At 52.8% G+C, this 23,685-nt stretch overlaps 1 protein-coding gene across 3 annotated transcripts in view; it reads right to left on the reverse strand.

The window, feature by feature from the left end:
* Positions 1-1,662: 1,662 nt before the first annotated feature.
* Positions 1,663-23,685, reverse strand: part of SLC2A5 (solute carrier family 2 member 5) — a 31,593-nt gene continuing 9,570 nt past the window's right edge. Inside the window, exons 1-12 of one of the 3 annotated variants that reach the window (XM_012791472.3) lie at positions 21,975-22,130; positions 15,073-15,171; positions 13,975-14,135; positions 10,890-11,014; positions 7,376-7,528; positions 5,246-5,371; positions 4,965-5,152; positions 4,751-4,861; positions 4,066-4,167; positions 3,705-3,780; positions 3,327-3,454; positions 1,663-3,233 (exon numbers count right to left, since the gene is read on the reverse strand). In XM_012791472.3, coding sequence (XP_012646926.2) covers positions 3,030-3,233; positions 3,327-3,454; positions 3,705-3,780; positions 4,066-4,167; positions 4,751-4,861; positions 4,965-5,152; positions 5,246-5,371; positions 7,376-7,528; positions 10,890-11,014; positions 13,975-14,135; positions 15,073-15,171; positions 21,975-22,004 — 1,503 coding nt within the window. In that variant the 5' untranslated portion in view covers positions 22,005-22,130 and the 3' untranslated portion in view covers positions 1,663-3,029. Of the gene's footprint in view, positions 3,234-3,326; positions 3,455-3,704; positions 3,781-4,065; positions 4,168-4,750; positions 4,862-4,964; positions 5,153-5,245; positions 5,372-7,375; positions 7,529-10,889; positions 11,015-13,974; positions 14,136-15,072; positions 15,172-20,428; positions 20,701-21,974; positions 22,131-23,685 lie in introns of those variants that run through there. The other 2 variants (XM_012791471.2, XM_075993768.1) reach the window with 2 other exon arrangements.

Below are 23,685 nucleotides of genomic sequence, written 5' to 3' on the forward strand. Positions count from 1 at the left end.
GAGCTCCTCCATCTCAACATGTCCAAAAATTATATGAACTTTTCTCCCCAAACCTGCCGTCCAGCTCCTTAAGCTACTGCCCATGGGCCCACATTAGAGACCTGGCAGGGTCCCCAGACTCCTCACCTCCAGGGCTGAGTGGTCCTCGAATCCTCCTGTCACTCTGAGTGCCCCTCATGTTTGGTCCCGACCACCACTGGCTTTATCGGACCCTCACCGTTTCTTACCGACGGGTGTCCCTGCCAGGCCCTGCCCTCCATGCCACCGCCAGGCACTCCCCAGACACCAGGACTACTGTCTTGATGATCAAGTCCAACTCAGCTTGGCCCACGAGGACCTGCAGGATCTAGACAGCACTCCCACCTTTCTGACTTCACTTTCAGACCTGACTGCTTGGAGCACCCCCAAAGCTCTCCGCATCTCTGTGCTGTCTCTCAGCCAGAACACTCATGCCTCACCTGCCTACTGCATCTCCTCCAACTGGGCAAATCTTGTCTTTCTGAATTCCTCACCTCCCTTCTATATTCCCATACCCCTCTCCTCCTGCTGGATTTTACTAACCCAGGTATGGACGCTTATCTATAAACATTTCTTTCTTTTTTTTTTTTTTTTTTGAGACAGAGTCTCACTCTGTTGCCCAGGCTAGAGTGCCATGGCGTCAGCCTAGCTCACAGCAACCTCAAACTCCTGGGCTCAAGCGATCCTCCTGCCTCAGTCTCCTCCCGAGTAGCTGGGACTACAGGCATACGCCACCATGCCTGGCTAATTTTTTCTATATATATTAGTTGGCCAATTAATTTCTTTCTACTTATAGTAGAGACAGGGGTCTCGCCTTTGCTCAGGCTAGTTTTGAACTCCTGACCTCGAGCAATCCACCCACCTCGGCCCTCCAGAGTGCTAGGATTACAGGCGGGAGCCACCGCGCCCGGCCTCTAATATAGTTTTCACTTTATCCAAGCACATAGTTTTGGTGAACTGAAAAATACACACCAGTGTTGTGTACAATAAAGATGAATAGTCCCTCCTGAGTAGCAGGGACTACAGACATGCACCACCATGCCTGGCTAATTTTTTCTGCATATATTGTTAGTTGGTCAATTAATTTCTTTCTATTTCTTAGTAGAGGCGGAGTCTTGCTCAGGCTGGTTTCAAGCTCCTGACCTTGAGCGATCCACCCGCCTTGGCCTCCCAGAGTGCTAGGATTACAGGCGTGAGCCACCACGCCTGGTCTCTACAAACATTTCTATATGTAGCCCTCTGAATCTATATTAAGCTGCATGAGTTCATCCCAATGTCTCCAAGTCTAATCTGTTACCATGTGGATCATTCTAGACTCCTTCTTGTTGGTTGTCTGTAACCTCCCATGGCAACAGTGAGGTGGCTCCCACCATGTGCCACTCACCTACCTGACTGTTCCATCCCAGGGTGCCTGCACATGGTCTCTTGCCGAGTCTGACTTGCAGGTTTGTCTTCAGTTGAATGCACATTCCCAAGCCCTTATAAATACCTAAGAGCACCTAATACACGCCAATAATCTCAACACTGTAAACATATAAAGTCATTTAATTCTTACAACAGCCATATGAGACATTTATTAGGTCCATTTAACAGAAAACTGAGGTACAGAAAAGCTAAGTAATTAACTTGCCCAAGTTGCACAAGTATTATGTGGCAGAACCAAGGTTTGAACCTGGGGTTAGATGCCCAGAATCACCAACTCCACAGCCTCCCCATGTTCGAGGTGCTGCAGTCCCTTGCCTTCCGATACCCTCACCTGGCCGCTCCTCAGGGACCACATCTCTGGCTGTTTCTGTGCCCCTTCCACATGGCAGACCCCTGCCTCAGAAGGTCAAGGATGGTTCAACCGCAGTGTTACACCATTTACTCCCTCTGGGCCTTCACTGCTCTTGTGAGTTATTTAACTTGCTGCTGGTGGAGTCCCCATTCCACACCCACAAAAGGTGCTCCCAAGTCCCACTGCCGTCCTGCCCAGCCCCTGGCTTCTGCCTCCCAACTCTAGGAGATGCCACTTCCCACCTTAGGCCATTTGGCACTTTCAAGGTTTTCTCTGTATTTTTGTACACACCATCCTCTTCTCTGTCTGTCACACACACATCCCTTTATTTACATCTCTAAGAAAAGCCTCCAGCTCTGCCATACTCGTGGCGGCCGGGGGTGGGGTGGGGGCGGGGCAACTGTTCCTTCTCCTCTCCCCATCCCCCAGTCTCACCTTCAGGACCCTCAATACTCACCACACACCTGAGGATGTGCAGAGACCTCCCCAGTCTTAAACTCAGAAACTCGCGGCTTTGCTACCACCTCACCTCTCACTCTACCCCTCCTGCAGTGGAGATGCCCGAGAGCCCTGCCAGGCCGGGCCCCTTCCGGGCACTGGAGTTCAGGGATGAACAAAACGGGCCAAGCCCTGTCCCACAAGGAGCTGGCACCCGCAGGAGCAAGGACCCACCTGCCTTCCACCTGCTCCAGGAAAGAGGCACACCTGAGTGAAAAGTGATCAGCTTTCTTTTATTGGCTGTACAGAAGCAATTCCATTTCCCACAGACTATATAATTTAGAATTCTGACTCAGTTACTACCCCACAGGGACCTGCTCCCCAGATTTCTAGATGTCGTTAATTCCGTCCGACCTCGCGGTTTCCAAAACAGGTGTTTCTGGAGAAGGATGTGATACGAGGACGAATGTGGCTCTAAACACATGTCTGTGGCCTCAGAAGTTTCTCTGGTGAAACTGAAATCCTATTTTTGTTATAAAAGCTGTGTCATCGGGAGCCACAGCCAGGCGGTGCGGGAGCCGTTGGCCCGGCTGGGGCGGGCGGGGCCGGTCCGGAGCGAGGCGGCCCGGCTCCCGCAACACACCACGGACGCCCCGGGCAGTCGCGGCCGGGGCTGAGGCCTGCGGTCTGCGCCAGCCTTGGCTTATTTCTGGACGCTCGCAGACAACGAGAAAGTCAGAAGAAAAAACAGGGAGGCCCCGCGCAGGCTCGCTGCGCAGGCTGCTCCTGCCCTGAGTTACTGCTCCGAGCTGACCGGCGGAAGGTTCTTCAGCTCCTCCTTTTCAGGGTGGATGTCTGACACCTTGTTCATCTTGATGAAGATCTGGTTGATCTCCATGAAGGTCTTGCCCTTGGTCTCGGGGACGATCATGAAGGTGTAGATGGTGGTGAGGAGGCAGATCACCGCGAAGACGATGAAGCTGTAGGGGCCCAGCCCCTCCTGCGGGGAGAGGCGGGCAGGGGGTCGGGGCTTGGTGACCGGTCCCCGCTCTACCGAGCTGGGGTGTCAGTCTGGGGCCTGGGGCACACTCACCTGGATGAACGGGAAGATCAGGCCCACCACGAAGTTGCAGAGCCAGTGGACGCTGCCGCCCACCATGAAGGCGGACGGGCGGGAGGACTGCAGGAAGATCTCCGTGATGAGCAGCGCGGGGATCGGGCCTGGGGGGAACGGTGTGGGCGCCAGTCAGCCTGTGCCGGGGCCGAGGCACCCAGGCGACGCCCCTCGCGGCCCCGGACGTGGCCAGGGACCCCCTGCGGGGCCCGCTCTGCCAGGGCACAGGCCGCATGTTTCCCATGCTGTTTTCCCCCCAGTTGTGCTCCGCCAGCCCGCTGCCCCCCGGGAGGGGAGAGAAGCCAGTTCGGGGCTGCGCTGGGGCTGTAGGGGGAGGGGTGCAGCTTTGGTACGTACTGGGCCCGAGGGCGTGTCCCACGACATAGGAGATGACGCAGACGATGCTGACGTAAGGCATCCAGGATATCGTGTCCTGGGGGAGGAGACGGGCGGTTCACACCTGGCCCAGCGAGGGCGACCGGGACGGGGCCCTCAGGACCCTCGGCCCTCTGGGGCAGCCGACCTGCCCTGCTGGGGGGAGGACGGCGCCTGGCCCCTCCTCGGCTGCGCCGCCTCCACCAGCCACGGGGAAATCTGCGGAAAGTGGGCCCTGGGCCACTAGCGGGTGGACACCCCAGACATCTGACTGGTGGTATTTGCTGCAACAAACCCATTCTGATTCCTCTTTCTTTAACAGGGCGGGAGCGGCGCCCCTCACCTGCAGCGCCAGCGCCACCGTCAGCACGCAGCAGGCCAAGAAGCACACGGAGAAGCCCAGGAGCAGCAGCAGCCTCCTGCCCAGCAGCTCCACCACGAACACCTGCGGGGACACTTGCTCAGGGGAAGCCCCTCGCCTGGTCCTTCTGACAGGGCCACGGAGAGGAGAGCTGGGTGGGCCACACGCACCCGCCAGAACGTGCCCCTGGTGGCCAGCGGGGCATCTGGCTGTGCCTCTGGGCCCAGCTGCCCAGACCTGAATGAGACTCCACCCCTAGGGGCTGCTAACGCCTCCAGCCCCAAATCTTAGGGTCCCCACAACACCTGGAAGCCACACACCGGATGCACTTAAGAGTCCAGCCCTCGGGGGCCTGGCTTCCTCGGGGGTGGCCTAGCCTCACTCCAGGTCCTGCCCAGGCTCTGCGCCCAGTGCCGGGGCCCCCAACACCCCTGTCACACTGTGGCCCCCAGCTTGGGTACTTGGGCCCTGCACAGCTGGGCAGCTCCAAATGTGAGACGCCAGAGCAGAGCCACCTTACTGGGCGGGAACATCTGGGGTGGGGGCCACAGGTGACCCCACAGGAGAGCTCAGAGGCAGGGGCGTGGGGCCCTCCATCCGGCCCCCTCCTTGGTCCAACCCTCTCCTCCTTGGTCCAGACAGGCCCTCAGCCCCCGGGGACACTCACAGCGACGATGGTCATCACCACGTTGACGGCCCCCGTGCCGGCCGTCACGTACTGGACCTGATCCTCGGCCACGCCTGCACTCTGGTAGATCTTGTCTGCGTAGTAGTAGATCTGGAAGGACAAGGCAGGGGCTGGGAAGGGGGTGCCGCGGGAGGGCGCTGCCGTCTGCGCCTGGACACCCCCTCTGCCCCAGGGCCCGCGGCCACCCCCGTACCGCGTTGACTCCCGACAGCTGCTGGCCGGCCATGAGGGCGATGATGGACAGCAGCTGCCAGCGCAGGGACCGCATGCGGAACAGCTTCAGCACGGAGATGAAGCCCGCGGCCTTCTCCGCCTCGTCCTCCTGCCGGATCTCCTCCACCTCCGCGTCCACGGAGTCCCAGCCGCGCAGCCTCTTCAGGGCTGAGGGTGGCAACGCAGGGTGTCATGTCGGAGCCTCTGGGCACAGCCCTGCGGCCCTGAGCCCGCCCGCCCACCCGCCCAGGCCTACGTTACCGTTTTTGGCGCCCTCTTCGTCTTTCTTCTGGATCAGCAGGTAGCGCGGGCTCTCGGGGAAGAAGGGCAGCAGGAGCAGCTGCAGCGCCGCGGGCACCCCGGTCAGCCCCAGGAGGACGGGCCAGCCTGGGAGGAAGGCAGCCGCTGGCACGAGAGGCCCCCGCCCAGCCAGCCACTCTCTGCCCCGTGACGCGAGTCCCGACACAGCCTGCGTGAGGGCAGACTTGTCCTCCTCAGCCCGGACCCAGAACAGCGCCTCACGCCTAACGGGCACTCGGGAACACAGCTCCGCCGGGTGGGAACGACCACCCCACACCCGCCGGGCGGACAAGGTGGAAAAGGCTGACAACACCAGCGTGGGCAGAGGGGAAGTCTCCACGTGTCGCTGAGCAGACACGTGGTGTCCCTTACGGCTGCGGCCCACAACCCCCGGGGGCGGACCAGGAGGTGAGCAGCGAGCGGAGCTTCATCTGTATTTGCAGCCGCTCCCCAGCGCTGGCATCACCGCACAAGCTCTGCCTCGTGTCAGGCCGGCGAGGGCGTTGGATTCCCATGGGAGCGCGAGCCCCGCTGTTCACTGCCCACGCAGGGATCTCGGTCGCGGCTCTTATGAGAATCCAATGCCTGATGAGCTGAGGCGGAGATGCTGGGGAGCGGCTGCAAATGCAGATCGTCATTAGCAGAGAGGCCTCACTGCACAGTAAATGTGATGCACTTGAATCATCCCAAACCATCCCTACCTCGCCCAGCCCCAATCCGTGGAAAAACTGTCTTCCATGAGACCAGACCCTGGTGCCAAAAAGACTGGGGACCGCTGCGTTAGAGGACAGCCTGGCAGGGCTGAGGAGCTGGGCGCACTTCCTGCCATGCCCAGAGATGCTTGTGCCCGGGCCGCCAGGACACCGGTCCTGGAACGGTCACAGCGGCACTGGCTACAGAATGAGCAGCAGAGACCACGCAGACGTGCACAGCAACAGTCCGTGCAGGGTGACACCGGGGTCGTGGGGTGCTCATAGAACGGAATTCGATGCTGCGGCGAAAGCAAAGCCTGCCACGGCAGGGACACAGCTCATGCACGCGATGCGGCGTGCAACACTCTACTGCACGATTCCGTTACCCAAAGTGCAGAAATGGGTAAAATTAACCCCATCACTGCCAAAGGTGAAATGGAGGCCAAAGCAAGGAAATGACTGGCGGCACAGAGCTGCACACTCCCAGGGCTCTGAGTCCCGCTGGGGGTGACCCCCTGGGACCTCGACAGGAATCTAGCTTATTCTCTTCTGGTCCACACCGTCTTAAGGTGTGGGTGAGGATGTGGCACCTGAATGTGTGCATGAGTGACAGATGGAAAGTGACGGGAAGGGAGGCCCGGACCCAGGCCTCAGCCGCCGGGCTAGTATCCTAATGAGACTGTTGGCACATTCCCCGGCCCCTCCATGCCCCAGGGCCTGCATCTGTGAGCTGGGTGTCCTGATAGCACAGGCTTTGCAGGGCACGAATCAATATAAAGCCCTGGCACCTGGCCCGTGACAAGCACTTTGTCTGTCTCGCCTGGTGCGATGGTTAATGATGGTTTCCCTGTCTGAGGTTTGAGACTCGAGACAAAGAAAGGTGAGGCCACACAAAACAATGCCAGGTGCGAGTTCCCATGAGCCCAATCCGTGCCAGGCCCCGGCCCTCTTGGGAAGGTGCAGGCAGAGTCTGGGCTGTACTGACCGCCTCACCCACGGGGGCAGCAGTGGTGCTGGAGGTTCCTGTGCACCGTGCCAGGGACGCCCTAAGCTCAGAGCCTGGCACACCGGTGGCTGTCACTACTATGCCGTGGACTTCCGTATGGACAGCCACTGAGCAGTGCCAGAGAAGCCGAATCATTTAAGGCCTCCTCATCCATCTCCTGGGAAGGACTAGAAGACACCAGCCAAGCTATTGCTGCGCTTGTGCGGGGCCTGCCTCCTGCCAGACAGCACCTGGCACTGCAGACTCAGGGCAGTGGGGGGGCCCCAAGGACAGCCAGCCTATCAGAGAGGACAGAGCAGCCCGCAGGAACGCCCCGCCCTGGGGCAGTGGCTTTGGAGCAAGAGGAGGGGCCGAGGAGGGAGGGCCGGGGGTCCCGAAGTGTCCCGAACCCACCTTCTTCGCTTGCGAGGAGATTCCGGAGACCGAAGATCTGGGCCACGAGGATGCCCACGGTGATGAAGAGCTGCGGCACCACGCCGAGAGCCCCCCGCAGGTTTTTAGGGGCCAGCTCTCCCAGGTACATGGGGACAACGTTGGAAGACAGACCTGGGAGGGTTGAAAGAAAAACACCATCAGGAACAATTAGTCTGGCAGGAGCCAGCTGTGTCTTCAAATGTATTTATTCCTCCTTAGCAGTCACGTTATTTGGGCCAGAACTCTCTCAAGACTGCAAACGCCTCTTTTAATTCTTAGCCCTTTTTGCCTCCAGGGAAGAGAAAACGGACCAAAGAAGCCCATGAACAGGGCTCCTTGCTGCCGCACCCATGCTACCTGGGGCACAGGCCAGCCAGAGCTCAGGTCCTCCCCCTGCCTGGCCTGCGTCTCAGAGAGGGGAAGCCCAGCTGTGGTCCAGACACACTCGCTCCTGTCTTGCTCCCTGGGGAAGTCTGTTCATAACAGGCCACGGGGCCTGCCCACAGCCTCGCCTCGTAGGGACAGCAGGAATAGTACCTTACACGACAAGCTAATGCAGAGATGCCTTCATACGCATTTAAGGACAAGCTATGTTTATCAATAAACATTAAACATTTCAACACATATTGTGGCATATCTGCATTTCTGGGATTTATGTAATGCCTGGACTCCTTCTGAACAACTTGTAAATTTTCCGATCATACTAGAATCTGACCCCTTTAAGAACAGGCGGAATTTAATTTTACAGACTCCGAAGCCTTTGCATGTATATTGTCCCATTCCATCCTCCAAAAAGCACACGGAGAGTCTGGGGGGTCTCTGGGCAAGAGCAGAGGGGATGTTACCAGGTACACTACGGTACACCTAGTCTCGGGCCAAGCCGACGTTCAGAAAGACATGGAGGCCCCGAGAGGGAGGCTCCAGCCACCCAGGGAGACTTCGGGGGACAGAGTGTGGGCTGGGGGTGGGTGTTTGACTACACTGAGACAGGAGGGACCGAAGGCCGGGTTTTCCTGCTTGGCAATTCTGCCCAAGGACATCTCTGCTTAGCGTTAGAAGAGACAGCACAGCTCCTTAATACCGACTTTCCCCCCTATTTTTCAGAGCAAAGATGGGAAGTGTCTAAAGCAGCCCGTAGTATGTCCTGGGGGTGGGAGGCCCAGGGCTGCAGAGGAAGGGCAATGCCTTCTGGAAGCACAGAGCCTGGGGGGTGCCAGCTCAGTCCCGGGCACGTGACAACGCTTCTTCATGGCATGTGCGTCTTGCCTTGATCAGGGACATAAATAAAGGGGCAAACCTTGATCAAGGACACAAAGGGGCAAACCTCCGGAGGTTTGTGAAGAGACACGATGGCCTTTATGTTGGTGGACAGCAGTCTCTACTTTTACTTAAAAATGACTCCACCGGGCTCTCCAGCCAGCTTGTTCTGACACTAGAGTCACAGCACAGTGGCTTTTCAAGTTTAAATTCCTTCGAGCCAGTGAATGCCCTCAGTTTTCTGCCCAAGAAGTTGACTAATAACAGACCAGTGAACCGTGAGCCCCGGCCTGGAAGGCCGAGTCGAAGTCGCCCCTGCGCCCCCATCAGGGCAGCTGCTTGCTTCAGTGGGAGGGCGGCCTGGTGGCCCCCGGTAACGTGGGTGGCTTTAACAGGCGCGTCCAGCTCGTCGCGGGGCTTGGTGATCCGCTCCACTGACTTTTAGGACCGACTGCCCGTGGACTTTGCACCCAACGACTCGTGTTCTCGAAGCACAATCTGAGAACCTGGGGGCTCCTGAGACCTTTTAGATGTGTCTGTGAGAGCAAAACTATCTCCGAATGTGCCCGAGATGTTTTCCGCCCTTTTCATTTGTGTTCTCTTATAAGCATGCAGGAGAGTTTTCCAGAAACCACCTGCCAGGTGATGTCACGACTGACTGAACACAGAAGCTGGCCTGCTGACCCAGTTGCCTTCTATCAAGTTAGACATTAAAGAGATTTGCAAAACTGTAACGGGCTGATTTTGTAAGATGAATTGCTACATCTCTCGGCTGCCACTTCTAATGTGGTACCCGCCGGATTGGTGTAACCCACCTGCGCAGCTCTTTGGAGCCCCCATCGTTTCCAGTCTGCGAAATTCTGAGAACCACAGACTGGGAGCCACGCTTACCTAACAGCACAGGTTAGGGTTTCTAACTGAGATTTGTTATCTCTTGGAGCCTGAGATTCCTCTGTGGCAACCAATTCTGAATTATTGGTGGTCAAAGAAAAGTGGCTGGGCCTGCTCACTGCTGACAACTTTTAGGAATCATCCAGTGTTTCAAAAACCTGAGCCCCCTGCGGGGAGAACTGGAAGGCAGAGCCCCCTCTCTGGGAAAGGCCAGCACTATGTGAAGTTGGGGGCCCACCAGCCCCCCTTGCAATGACTTGGTCTCTATTCGGGAAACACTTTCTCTTCTCGCTCTCACTTCTCCGTTACTGCCCATTAACTCCAGCTGAGGGGTTTGCTGATACCTGATTGTCCCCCATCCCAGCATTAGGAAGGAGCACATGAGAGTTCCTTGGCAGTGCTGGGACCTTGGCTGGAGGCAGGCAGGTGAGGTGGCCCAGGTGCCAGTCTCAGCAGGGGCTCACTCCCAGCCGCCCAGCCTGTACCTGCAGGCCCTGAGGTTCGCACCCTAGATGCCTCTCTGCGTCTGGCGCTGGGAAGCACTGCCTCCCGACACCAACTCGGGGGAGAGCCACGAGCGTGGCTTTAACCTCCTCTCTCTTAAAAGAGATCATGGGAGAGTTTTCTAAAACCTGGGCGGCTGCACAGAGCATTCATTAGGTGAGACCTCAGTAAGGAATGCGTATTCTCTTAAAAGCCCTTCGCAAACTTTAAATTGTCCTGTACGTTTGAGTTCGTTGAATTGAAGGGTTGGTGGAGCACAGACAGGGGCGGGGGTGGAGCACAGAAGGGAGGAGCAATGAGAGGCGGGAGGGCTGGCTGAGTGTCCCCAGGGTGAGGGGCATGGGCTCAGGCCAGTGGGGCGGCCTGCCCAGGACTGGCGCTGGCTGTGGGCTTAAATTGTCCTATAAAAGTTGAGAAGTTGCTACTGTTAACACGTCCCTGGTAGAGGGATTCATATATTAGATTGTTTCTCAAGTTTTTTTGACCACGGCCCACAGTAAAAAAAAAAAATACAGAAATGCATTTTACACCGCAACCTGGTTGTCCCCATACATATACAGATAATAGCTGAAATAAAAGTTTCAAAAGACAATACCTATGACACAGTGTGTTCTATTTTTAACAAGAAAATGCTGCTCACTATACAGAGGCCACCACCCACTAACTGGTCTCCACCTGCAGTTTTGAAGTCTTGCACTTCCGAAACTACTGAGATGAAGGAGTGGATTGGAAGGACCCTTCCCAATTTGAGGTTCTGTCTTTTCAGTCTTTCAAAGAACAGCTTTCTTTGCAGCAAACCTCGCAGCAAAGAATGGCAGTAGTAGCGCGGGGCACTCTTTACCTGCACATATCCCCACCAGAAGCCTGGAAACAATGATGAGCTCAAATGACTTCGCGACTTTGCTGCATCCCATTAAGATCGCAGGCACGATGGAAAATATGTTGTTGAACAGCAAGGCCCCTTTCCTGCAGAGGACAAAATATCAGTTAGTTCGGCTTAAGGATTCACTCATCCATTCAGAGGTCCGCGGAGTGTCTGCTGGGTGCCGTCCCCGCCAGTCGCAGCCGTGGGCTTCACTGCTGTGCGTTTAGCACTCTGGGACCTAAGACTGACAGAGGTCAAATGACACGGGAATATTTCCTGCGTGGGAGCAAGTTAAAACGACCAAAGCCCGGGAGGGTGAGAATGGAGGGGAAGTGATCCATATTCAAATACAGTAGAAGGTTTTTTATACTTGGTCTTAGCCAAAAGGCCGAGAAGCGATTGTTACTAAAAGGTTTTTTAAATCATAAGCTAATTCATAATTTTCATGTAATCTTGAAACCCAAACCCAAAATTGTCCTGGGTAAGGACATTAGAAGGAGAAAAAAAAAAAAAAAAAAGCGTGGGCCAATCTCACTTATGGCAACACAGATGCAAAAATCCTAAATGAAATATTAGCAGATTGAATTTAACAGCACATATAAAAATATTTCAATATTTCAATATTTCACCATATTAAAGATCATACTGGGGAAAAATATAGGACTAGCTCAATGGAGGTAGCAAAAATAAGTCAATAAAATTTAATGCTACTATGATTTAAAAAAAAAAAAAAACAGCCTTAACAAAACAGAGGAACTTAGAGGGAATCTATTAAAAACCTATGGCCAGGCGCGGTGGTTCAAGTCTGTAATCCTAGCACTCTGGGAGGCCAAGGCAGGCGGATTGCTCGAGGTCAGGAGTTCGAAACCAGCCTAAGCAAGAGCAAGACCCCGTCTCTACTATAAATAGAAAGAAATTAATTGGCCAACTAATATATATAGAAAAAATTAGCTGGGCATGGTGGCGCATGCCTGTAGTCCCAGCTACTCGGGAGGCTAAGGCAGCAGTATTGCTTGAGCCCAGGAGTTTGAGGTTGCTGTGAGCTAGGCTGACGCCATGGCACTCTAGCCTGGGCAAGAGAGTGAGACTCTCTCAAAATAAATAAATAAATAAATAAATGGAATAGTAAAGGAACAGGAATAATCTAAGATAAATTTGAGAGCAATGGACTTTTCACTTGGAAAAAATTAACTTAGTGCTCTCTCTCATCATTCAGTATATACAAAATAAAATTCCAAATCTGGGAAAAAACAAAATTGTAAAATTAACTTTAAAAATATAGAAGCACTGCATGTACTATTAGTCCTCTATAAATAGGTATGTTTAAAGTAAAGCAACTCGAAACTCTACACAGGGCTTGTTTTCCAAAGAAGAAGTATTGTTTAGAGGAGCAAAATTATAAGCCCTATACCCCTATGTGTTGTAAAACTGTTTTGAAAAGTGAGGCTTGTGAATAGAAATGTAGTGCCCGAGTCACAATCCACTTAAAACTTGTATCAAATACAGATAAGTTAAAAAAAAAAAAAAGTATAGAAGCATATCCTTAAGACTCTAGGAAGGCTGTCTTAAAACACAAAAAGCAAAAAACATAAATTTGAGCACTTAAAATATTAAAATTTTTGCATAAAAAGATGCTGTATGTATGATTAAAAAATAAAGCAATATATTGTGAAGATATATGCCCAAAATAACAGAAGTACAGTGTAGAGTTCACTTCTATGCATGTACAAGTAACATCTACAATCTGCTTATGAACAAGTTGCTCTGTGACGTTCATGGAATTTACACTAGGGAGTGTCATGCCTTAAGAAAACTTTCTTGGAATAAAATACAGAATTTCTAATATTTCTAAAAATAGAGGCAAATATAGCCCTGACTCCGCTGTTTGCTCAGGACACAGAGAGACGTCCTAGGATGACACTGAGTCACACCAAAGTGCCTGACATTAATCTCAGACCTTTCAGAGATTTATAGGAATTCAGTTTGGGCTACACTTTGCATATTACCTGGTCCTAAGGTAAAAGAGAGCAGGAGAGAAGATCATTGTGTTAGTAGTCTATATTGAGCGTTCAAGAACACTAGGTCACGATCTGCACTGTGACAAACACTTTGGCCAAGCTTTTCAGTGTCTGAGAATTTGTAAAGGCAGAAAAATCAAGAAAACAACTGGCTCCTGGTTTTGGTAAGGAAAGTACCTTCGGGGTGAAAGAGCAGAGAGCTTCAAAGTGAGTCCTGGGTCTTGGTAAGTACCGTGTTTCCCCGAAAATAAGACAGGGTCTTATATTTATTTTTCCTCAAGAAGACACCTTAGGGCTTATTTTCAGGGGATGTGTTATTTTTTTTTAAGTACAGTACAACAATCTACATTTATTCAGATATAGTCAAGTCGTCTTCTTCTGGAACATCATCATAACTCTCCAAACCCCGAATTCCATCCTGAATTTCTTGCGACTCTATTTCCTTTAGAACCACTGGCCCCAATCTCTCATGTTGGGCAATAGAGCTCTCATGGGGCAGATGAGAAGGGCTGCTCATCTTCTTTCCCGCTCAGTGACGACATGCACGGGTTGTGCAGATGTGCCGCGTGGCCACGCCCACCACTAGGTCTTATTTTCAGGGTAGGGCTTCTATTGCGCAAATGCTTAGAAATCCTGCTGGGGCTTGTTTTATGGGTAGGTCTTATTTTCGGGGAAATACGGTACGTGGGGATCTTCCCACTTCTGCGTGAGAGCTGGGGATCTTCGGCCACCCCTGCTTCTAACCCCTGAGACTTTGCCTCGGTCCCCAAACACCTAGTCAACGTCTGGCCCTCTTTTTATGACCCCATTAGATAATAAACATGACCACAGTGATTGGTTATTGCCCTAGCGTCACGATGAAGATTTCATTTTTTTTTTTTTTTTTTATATTTTTATTTTTTATTTTTTAAAAGGAGGACCGCAGGGTGAGCAGGTGACAGCAGGGCTGCCACCACCTCCCAGGGCCCCCCAGATTTCAGTTTTAGGTCTACATTTAAATCTCCGATGAGTTTCAGGGAGTTAAAAACTTCACTTTCCCTCACCTGCCAAATGTATTCACCAGGGGGCCGACTAGGAGGGATCCCACGAGGCCTCCGGCGGGAAACATGGACACGGTTAAAGACCACAGCAGCATCAAGGGGAAGGACTCCATGTACTGGCCGGTTCTGTCATAGTGGGTTTTGTTGTAAAATTGTTGCATGAACTAGGGAACAAAGCAAAACAGGACACCAAGATGATTTGATCTCGCAGAAAGAGTAACGTAAACTGCCAGGCCACCCGGTGGGATGACCTGGGCACATAAAAGATTGGTGTCGCTAGCCGGGCGCGGTGGCTCACTCCTGGAATCCTAGCACTCTGGGAGGCCGAGGCGGGCGGATCGCTCAAGGTCAGGAGTGCAAAACCAGCCTGAGCAAGATCGAGACCCCATCTCTACTAAAAATGGAAAGAAATTAATTGGCCAACTAAAAATATACAAAACAAATTAGCTGGGCATGGTGGCACATGCCTGTAGTCCCAGCTACTCGGGAGGCTGAGGCAGGAGGATCGCTTGAGCCCAGGAGTTTGAGGTTGCTATGAGATACACTGACGCCATGGCACTCTAGCCCAGGCAACAGAGTGATAACTCTGTCAAAAAAAAAAAAGATCGGTGTTGCTAAATAGGGGAAAGGGAGTCAGGACGAAGCTTCGAGAGCAGCAGGTTAGCCACAGAACCCATGGGGAAAGCTGCGAGGCCTCAGATTGGCAAACCGCCCAGCGCATTTCTCAATCCAGAAAGGAAGGACTCCAATTTTCCCGTTAGCTGGGAGGGGGGGAGGGCGGGGATCCCTGCTCCCTCCAGACTCTTCTAGCAATTGCAAGGCCACAGGTCAGAGCCCTCTCCTGGAGTCCAGCCCACCATGTGTCCAGCCGGACATGTCCCGGGTGCCCTCCAGGAGAAGCTCAAGTCTGGGGACCTGGGTCTCCCCAAGGGCCCTGTGCCTGCAATGAGCATGTCTCCCTCTCCCTCCACCCGAACATCCCCGGTGTGCACTCACTGTATACACAGCCACATGTTGGCCCGCCACGCCTGGCCACGGGCTGCTCCAAACCTCCCTCCCTGTTTATTCAGGAGCTGAATCTCACTCACCATAGCAACTTACCTCTGCTGGGGAGTTGACAGCGGCCACATTGTACCCATACTGGAAGGACGAGCCAAAGGCAGCGATCAGGGTTGCCAAGGCAAGCACAAGTGTCAGCCTCTGCAGAGAGATTATGCGCTTTGGTCAGGAAGCGGCCCCAGGGGTCCAGGGACCTCCCGCTTTCCTTCAAAGTCTGGCAGGAAGCTGCGATCGAATCTGAAGATCTGTAGTCGTTCAATGACTCCCTACCCACCGTGGGTTTCTCGACCATGGCAGGTTTGACATTTGGGATCTGACAATTCCTTGTTATGGGAGGCCGTCCTGTGCCTCGTAGGATGTTTGCAGCATCTCTGGCCTCTACTCACTGGATGCACTAGCATCCCTCTCCCTGCCTGTGACAACCCAAATGTCTGCGGACATTGCTCATGTCCCTGCTGGGGAACTGCCCTCAGTTGAGAAACACAGGGCCAGAAAAAAACGGAAACCTACCACTCCAATACTCCATATAATGCTTGAAGAGTTTCAGTGACATCCTGCTACACCGCTGTATGTGCTAACTACAGCAAACGGGCTCAAAGGTACACTCCAACAAGTCTTAAAAATTTTAAACAAGTCCAAAAAAATCTTTAAAATTTTAATTATTTAGAGCCACTGACAAATCTCATTTAGCCCCTGCACCCTTGCCTCTAAGAGGTACAGGGCACACTGGAAAAAATATTTGAATATAGATCTCTGGGGACTCTTAACTCAAACAATCTGTGTTATCAGTAATATCGTCCTTGCACAAGAAGGAATTCGTTAGTAAAGTAATGAAAAGAGGGAGAAAAATAGGCCCAGAAAGGTCTTTGCCCTTAGCATCTGCACATCTCATTTGGGGCTTGCCCACGGCCGCTTTCTAGCTTAATTTCTATGCTCTTCAGTTTCCTCATCTCCAAAGTGGACAGTCACACTTGGTCAGAGTCATTGAAGGATTGAGTGTGAGCATGTCCAGCCGTATAGAGTTGGATCTGCTGCGGGGAGTGGGGGGGGCGAGCTTGGGGTGCTGCTCGCTGAGTCCCCCATTGAAGCCCCTTGGTTCACCACTCTGGACGAGACCTCCTTCACGCGGGACAAGGGCTCGTGCTCAACCCTTCCGGGCCCCTCCGATGGCAAGCTGGGGTCCTCACATCTTCGTCTGGGTACTGTACCACTGCAGCTAAGAGGACCTCTCGAGAGGGGCACATGAGGAGGCAGGACAGGAGAGAAACAGGGGTCCTTCCTGCCACAGGGCAGGATGGAGGTGGTGCTGGCAGAGTGGCCCCGGCAGAGTGGCCCCGGCAGAGAGCAGCCCCCAATCCCCAACCAGCTTAACTGTGACTATCATCTCACAATGCATATGCATATCAAAACATCATGTTGTACACTGTGTATACACACAGTTTTTATGTCGATGGCATCTCACAAAAAGCTGCTAAAAAAAGAGCAAAAACATAAGTGAAGCTTTACCCTTCTCCTTTGACTGTGACATTCTTCTCCTTCCATCAAACGAATTAACAAATGGTTAATTCATTAACAATTCATTAATTAACTTATTAAGGACTGAACTGGGGGCTGATTCAGCAGGAATGAGGTTTCTTGGTGAGGAAGATGGCAGCCTCGGAGGCAGCCCCCAAGGGGCGGCGAACTTGGGCCTCAGTGTCTCTGGGGGCCGCAGGGGAACAGGTGAAGGGGCACAGGGGATACACATGCGAACAAAATAGACAAAATCCCTCCCCTACAGCTGTTTTATGGCTTGATTTTGTTAGAAAGAAAGAACAAACAAAAGTAAAGGAGAGAAAGAGATATATAAAATGTTGATTAAAAAGTTCTCATCTTCTAATTCTCTTTCCAGCAAGACAAAAATGCAACAGGTGAAAATACAACAGGTTTTGTTCCTACAGCCAAGAAGATCAACTCCTGACCACTCTCTCAGTACTTGCTTGCTTTGTCTTTTTTTTTTTTTTAACTTTCCAGGATGGGGAAGAGAATTTGGTACTGGGCTGGGTGGGGGGAGGGGAGCGGTGGGGCTGGGGGGAGGGGCGGGGCTGAGGAGGACGTGCAGGTCTCCAGTCAGTTTGCCAAAATGAGAAGCCCTGGAGCTTCCCCCAGATGTGAGCAGTTGGGGCTCTTCTCCCAGGCTAAGGGGAGGGGTCCCGACCCTGAGCCCTGCCCTCAGTAAACCGGCTTCCTCCTCACAATGCAGAGAATCTCATGAGACTTTAGTCAATCAACCACCTTGAGAAACAGAAGAAACGTCTTATCAGAGGAATGCAAGGCCCCTCTAAACGACCAGGACCCGAGCAGCGCTGAAATGTGACAGCCGTCACGTCCCACTCCACCCTCAAGCTCAGAAACCCACTTGCTCTGCGGGCTCTGAGTGTCACCGAGTGGCCAAGCAGTCACCGCCCAGAGCCACACTAGACACCGAAACTCACACCCTGCAGCTCAACAACGCACAGCCAATCACGGATCAGTGCTATTCCCGGAAACCAGTGCCAATTCCTGCCACACTACTTTGGGCATCCCTCCTCTCCTGACTTGTCCTTTTTTCTTAAAAACAAACAAACAAACAAACAAAAAAAAAACCAAAAAAACTCAGCCTCTCCTTCCCATTGTTTCCCAGGCTTCAATCCTCAATTTCGGCCCAGATAAACTCTGCACTGATTTGCCCCCTCGGGAACCTGCCTCTCAGTTTCCGCCCTCAGAGAGACGTTCTGTTCCAGACTTTTCTTCCTCAGGGGTCTCGGGTCAGACTGCCAATATCCCTGGGAAGATGAGCTCTTATGAATCTTAACACTTTAGTCACTTGATCACACGACCGAACTCAAAGTTTCACAAACTGGCAGCGAGGAGAGATAAACGTCACAACATTTTAGAGCTAGAGGTGTGTTAGAGGCCAGCAGTACCCAGCAGGCTCTTATCTTGTCACTGGGGTGGTTTAGAGCACAGCTCTGGAGCCCAGGGCTATGTGGCCTTGTGCAACTTACTGGGCTTCTCTGTGCCTCAGTCCCTTCTCTTTTATTTATTTGTTTAGTTATTTTTTTGAGACAGAGTCTCGCTTTGTTGCCCAGGCTAGAGTGAGTGCCGTGGCGTCAGCCCAGCTCACAGCAACCTCAAACTCCTGGGCTCGAGCAATCCTCCTGCCTCAGCCTCCCGAGTAGCTGGGGCTACAGGCACGCACCACCATGCCCGGCTAATTTTTTATACATATATTATTTGGCCAATTAATTTCTTTCTATTTATAGTAGAAATGGGGTCTCACTCTTGCTCAGGCTGGTTTCGAACTCCTGGCCTCGAGCAATCCGCCCGCCTCGGCCTCCCAGAGTGCTAGGATTACAGGCGTGAGCCACCGCGCCCGGCCTGGAGAGGGGGACTTTATCCAACAATTCTTACGTGGCTGTAGAGTGCTTTGTTGTCTATCTTTTTATTTTTTCCCCACCCATTTTATTTTCTTTCTGGCCAAAAGTCTCTTTTCCTGTTAGAAAGTCCCTGATGCGCATCTGACAGATACCGGGTTTTTTTTCTCTCTACATGTGAGAAGAGCAAAGGCCAGTGAGGCCACGGTCACACAGCCACTGAGGGACAGAGGGACAGTGAGCTGGGCCCTCCCACTGCCTGGCAGCCTCCTCACCAGACCGTGCAGCCTCCGCACGCCCCTCCTTTCTCCTCGGCTGCTAAATCCCCTGCCAGCTTCACTTAATGACCCTCCAGATTCCCACAAGCCACTGGACAGCTTTGTTTTGAAGTCCCCCGAGAAGTCCGGCGTGTGCCCTGGCTCTCTTCCCAAGGGGCAGGCTGCCTTCAGGAAGGGGAAGCTCATCTCCGATTTCACCTTGCCTGGCCGGGCAGAAGGCTTCCCTCCCCAGAGAGCCGAGTGAGCCCAGGATCAGCCCGCATCTCTGCAGATGGCCATTTGAATCGTTTCCTTTCAGGGCTTGCCGCACGTGGGCATTTCCTTTCCTTTCTGCAGCTGCACCGGGGGGCCTGGTGGTCACTGCCCTTCTGTCTGGCAGAGACCAGACCAGGACCTCCCAAACACCTGAGTCTCATCATCTCAGTTTCTTTTCTATAGAGTAGAGGAGATAACACTTCATCTAGCACTTTCCTAGTTGCCAGACTCAAACAAGATAATCCAAGTGAAGGTGCTCAGTAAGCCCTAAGGCAGTGGATTCTGCCCTCTAGGGGACATTTGGTTGTCACACCTTGGGGAAGGTGCTACTGGCATCTACTGGGTAGAGGCCAGGGATGCTGCTAAACATCCACAATGTGCAGGGCAGGCCCCCCCCCCCCAGCTGAGAATTATCCAGCGACAAGTGTCAACAGTGTCTCTAAAGGGTAATGGTGAAGTAAGATTCACAGGAGAATTCACTATGTGCTAGGCACTTCGCATACATTATTTCATTTCATTGTGCCAGCACTCAGTGAGGTGATATGGCTATTATTCCCACTCTACAGACGAGAAAACTGAGGCACAGAGGAGTTAAAGAAGTTGCCCAAGTTCTGGAGCTAGAATAGGATGGAGCAGGGATGAATCCTAGGCGATCCTACCTCCCAGACTCACTCTTCACCTGTGCCCTGCAGAGCGTGTTTCCAGCCTGCCCATGGCCTGGGTCTCACGTCCATGCCTGAATAAGGACTATTTTGCACAAATGTATATTCCTCTTCCCCCACTCTAAATATAAGCCGATGCTATCAGGATGAATAAATTGTCAATAAATCCCTTAAAGCGTTCATAAATCCACGTTGCCTTTCTGTCATTATCCATTTCCCTCAATCAAGAGCATCTAAAAAGTAAACTGCAATTATATGGTGGGAGGTCCACAAAAATCTTTGGTCTCTAAAAAAAAAAGGGTAGCCTCATCATCTAAAAGGTAGGGAAGCTCTGAGACAGATTCAAACTGAATTAAAGTCTAGCAGCACCTTTTCTGAGTTTATCTTGTTTTCATGCAGCTCAGCTATGTTACTTGCTGAAAAGTTTAATGCTCTGAAGCCAAAATCAAAACAAAACAAAACAAAACAAATCTCTCCAAATGTGTAAGCATTTTGTCACCAAACACATTTGGTCGAAGTTGGGACAAATTAACAATTTGAGTCTCTTTAATTCGGTGACAGGTACTGCTTTTAAAGGATGTTCCAGTAGAACGATTCCCAAAAGAGCACTTGTCTCTAAACCTCTCCTCTCCCCTCTGTACAAGTCCAGCTGCTGGGTGGACTCTGAGGGGCAGGTCCCCTGAAATGACCCCTTCTAGCACAGAGCTCCCTCTGCAACACCAGGAGCCCCCAGGGACTCTCCAGGAAGGCTGCACAGGCCCTGGCAGTGGGGGCTGCTCTCGGCCCCTTCACTGGGCAACGCACTCACCCCATCCGTCTTGAACTGAGGCTGTTGCTCCATCTTTGCTCTGGAAGAGCAGAGTGCTGTGTGCCTCCTTCTAGCCAAAGTAACAAACTCGCTAGATGGAGGGAGAAGACATTCTGGGTGCACTTTGGCCACGCGGAGTAACAGCCAATAGCATTTTTATAGCCAGTCCAAGTCAGAATAACCCTTTCAGGAACCTTGTCTTCCTTTCGCTTCTGCTTTTCAATTAAATGTCTGGGGTTTGACTAAGCAAGTGGGTGCCCCCTGGAGACTGCAGGCCCGGCCCCGTCCTATTGGAACAGTCTGCGGCATTTCCTCATTGCTGAAGCCTCCACCCGACAGGCTCGTGGTGAGTGAGTGGAAGAGTTATTTCTGACAGCAACAAGTGGAAAGCAACAGCTGTGTTGTCACTGACCCTACCCCACTAGGTAACACCGGGACAGCAGACGGGGTCAACTGAGACTTCATAGAGGCTGTCCCTGCCAGGAAGCCTGCAGCCAGATCTCCCTAGTGGGGACTCAGGTTTTGCCCAAATAACGTGCAACTGGGAGAGTTTCCTGCTTTCCTTTTTAAGGAACTCAGAGTGGCCCAGAGATGCTATTTTCTGTGTATGCATCACTACTGGGAAATTAGTAAATACTACCTCCAGCTCCCTGGAGAAAGTGAGTCACAGATGCTGGTCCCGGTCCGGCCAGCTCGGGGACCGGCCAGCACCAGCCAGCACCAGCCGCCTGATCTCGGCACATGTTTGGCTGCCCTGGGGCACGCCAGGTCAAGTGGCCAAAATCTAGAGCAACATCTCACAAGTTCCACACGTTTTCATCTTGATAGGACACACTCCCTGTTTTATTTGCTGTGGCACCAGTCCAGGCAATTGAGTGATTCAGTCCTCTCATTCATAGTCAGTGCCTGGGAGCGCACGACGTGTTCGGTACTGTTCCTGGCAACCCCAGCAAACTCCAGAATCACGGCCAGGGCTCCTGGGTGCGGGAGACAGCGAGGATGACGTGCACCAGCCTCTGTGCGTGTGCGCTGGGGGGCGGGGGCTGTCCCTATTCACAAGGGAGGACCCAGCATTTATTTCCTTTCACCAAGTTCGCTTGCTGTCTTGCTGCTTCTGTGTCACGGCCCTAAGACCGTGCTTTGCAAAGAAGATGCAGCAAGACCAGAGATTTCCAATTATTCCAAAGACTTTGAAAAAGTCTCCAAAGAAAATGCACTTTAATGGGGGGGGGGTAGGGGTAGGTCAACTATTGGGGGTGAAAGGCAGGGGACGGGTTGGGCAACCAACCAACCAACCGTTGATTGGTTGACCAATCAACCAATCAACGTGCAGAGTTTGCAATCATCAGTCTTGCCAAATGCAGAGAAATCAAGAGACCGGCTTCTTGGCCCAGATCCCCCACTTCTCCCTGCTTTTGGGCGATGAGAACTGAGGTGTCCGTAGCGGACGCCGCCCTCCCAGCCCCTGACTCGACTTCCCGGATGTGCGGGGGTGGGGGAGGGGGGAGTGGTCGGGCCCACAGGCCAGGAGGTGGGGCCGCAGTACCTGGGGCTTGCCGGGCTCAGGCACAGCCATGGCGGCGTCACCAACGCTCGCCCGGCAGTTTTCGGGGCCTCAGCGCTGGAGGCCGCGGAGCGTGCGGCGGGGAGCGCGGCGGCCCTCGTGTGTCCCTCCGCCTGGCGGGCCTGGGACAGCCCCCACCTGGGCCTGTTTCCTCCGCCCGCCCGGCTCCTCCCGTCAGGCCGGGCCCTTTGCGCTCCACACGGACCTGGGAGCTCGGCCGGTGGGGAGCGGCCCAGGGCGGGGGGCGGGCACCGTCCCTGCCGGGGTCCTTCCCCCGCCTGGATCCCCAGACCCTAGGTGTGCGGCCTAGGCCCTCGCCCACTGCAGGCGACCTTTCTTTAGGTTTTCAGGGCTTCCATATTTATGTGTCACCCACCAGCGCTGCCGCGGGGGTCCACAGCGATGGCAGATTCTGGTGCTGAGCCTCGCCCCAGCCCTGCCCTGCCCTGCCCTGCCCTGCCCTGCCCTGCCCTGCCCTGCCCTGCCCTGCCCTGCCCTGCCCTGCCCTGCCCTGCTTCTGCCCGGGGCCAGGCGGGGCACCTGCCCCGGGAAGCCTATTTTCCCTGCGGGGTATTACATGACAATAATAAACTGATTAACCCAAGGACTTTTTGGTTAATTAAAGATAGCAGGCTGGGGTGTGTCTTGGGAGCACGTACGTTTCCAAGAAGCTGATGTGTTTTGAAACCACTTCTGGTGAAAGCCAAAAAATCACTTTAAAAGGAAAAGCAGTTACAGGACCAGTGCTGAGTGCTGACAGGCTCTCTCTCCCCTGACTCTTCCCCGCTCTACAGTTTGGTTTCTCATGGGGAAATGACATTAGGATTTTGTCATTGTGGGAAAGAAGTTCCGGAAGAGAGCCAATTTTCCTCCTCCTCCTCCTCCCCCCCTTGGGCCACAGCTTTGGTCCTCTTAACCTCTCGGGTTAGATCGAGTTTGAATGGGGAAAGTGCTTGGCCAAGAGATCCCAGTTCTAATATCATCACCACTAACACAAAATGTAAACATGAATGTCAACACACAATTTTAGAACACTTAGGATCTGGAAACATGAGATTATGGATAATTCTGGAATGTGAGATAATTTTAATTTCAGCAATATATTAATATTTCCATTTATTGAACCTCCTGCTGTATTCGAGGGGAAATACAACAGGGTGCAAAAATAGTCTTGGCCTCGTGGGGCTTAGACTCTAGTTGGGGAAACAGAATTTAGTCCAATCAGTAAAGTACAGTGATGAATTTATTATTATTATTATTTTTTTATCCAGCATATTGCGGGGGTACAAATGTTAAGGTTAGGTATATTGCCCTTGCCCCCCTCCTCCCTACTGATGAATTTTTTAACTATAAAAGGCGTTTGAAGCTGTGGTGGGGAGGGGGACAGGGTGGAGCTGCTCAGGGAAGCCTTCCCTGCAAAAGTGACCTTGAGCAGGGATTGGGAGGATCAACAGAGTTTAAAGAGGCAAGGGAGGGTGGGGATGGGCGGTAGAGAAAGCTTCCAGATAGGGAACAGTATGTGCCAAGGCCCTGTGGTAGAAGAGAGTGTGGCCACGGGACACAAAGCAGAGTGGAAGCACGTGGGAGGAGGCTGGTGTGAACTAGAATAAATTTTAAGGCTCACCTCCCCACCAGCTGACTAAACGGAACCCCTCCAGGCCAAAAGAATATCCTAAAATTAAATTGCCTGCCA

This window comes from Microcebus murinus, chromosome 2, assembly GCF_040939455.1.
Source record: "Microcebus murinus isolate Inina chromosome 2, M.murinus_Inina_mat1.0, whole genome shotgun sequence".
Classification (NCBI taxonomy): domain Eukaryota; kingdom Metazoa; phylum Chordata; class Mammalia; order Primates; family Cheirogaleidae; genus Microcebus; species Microcebus murinus.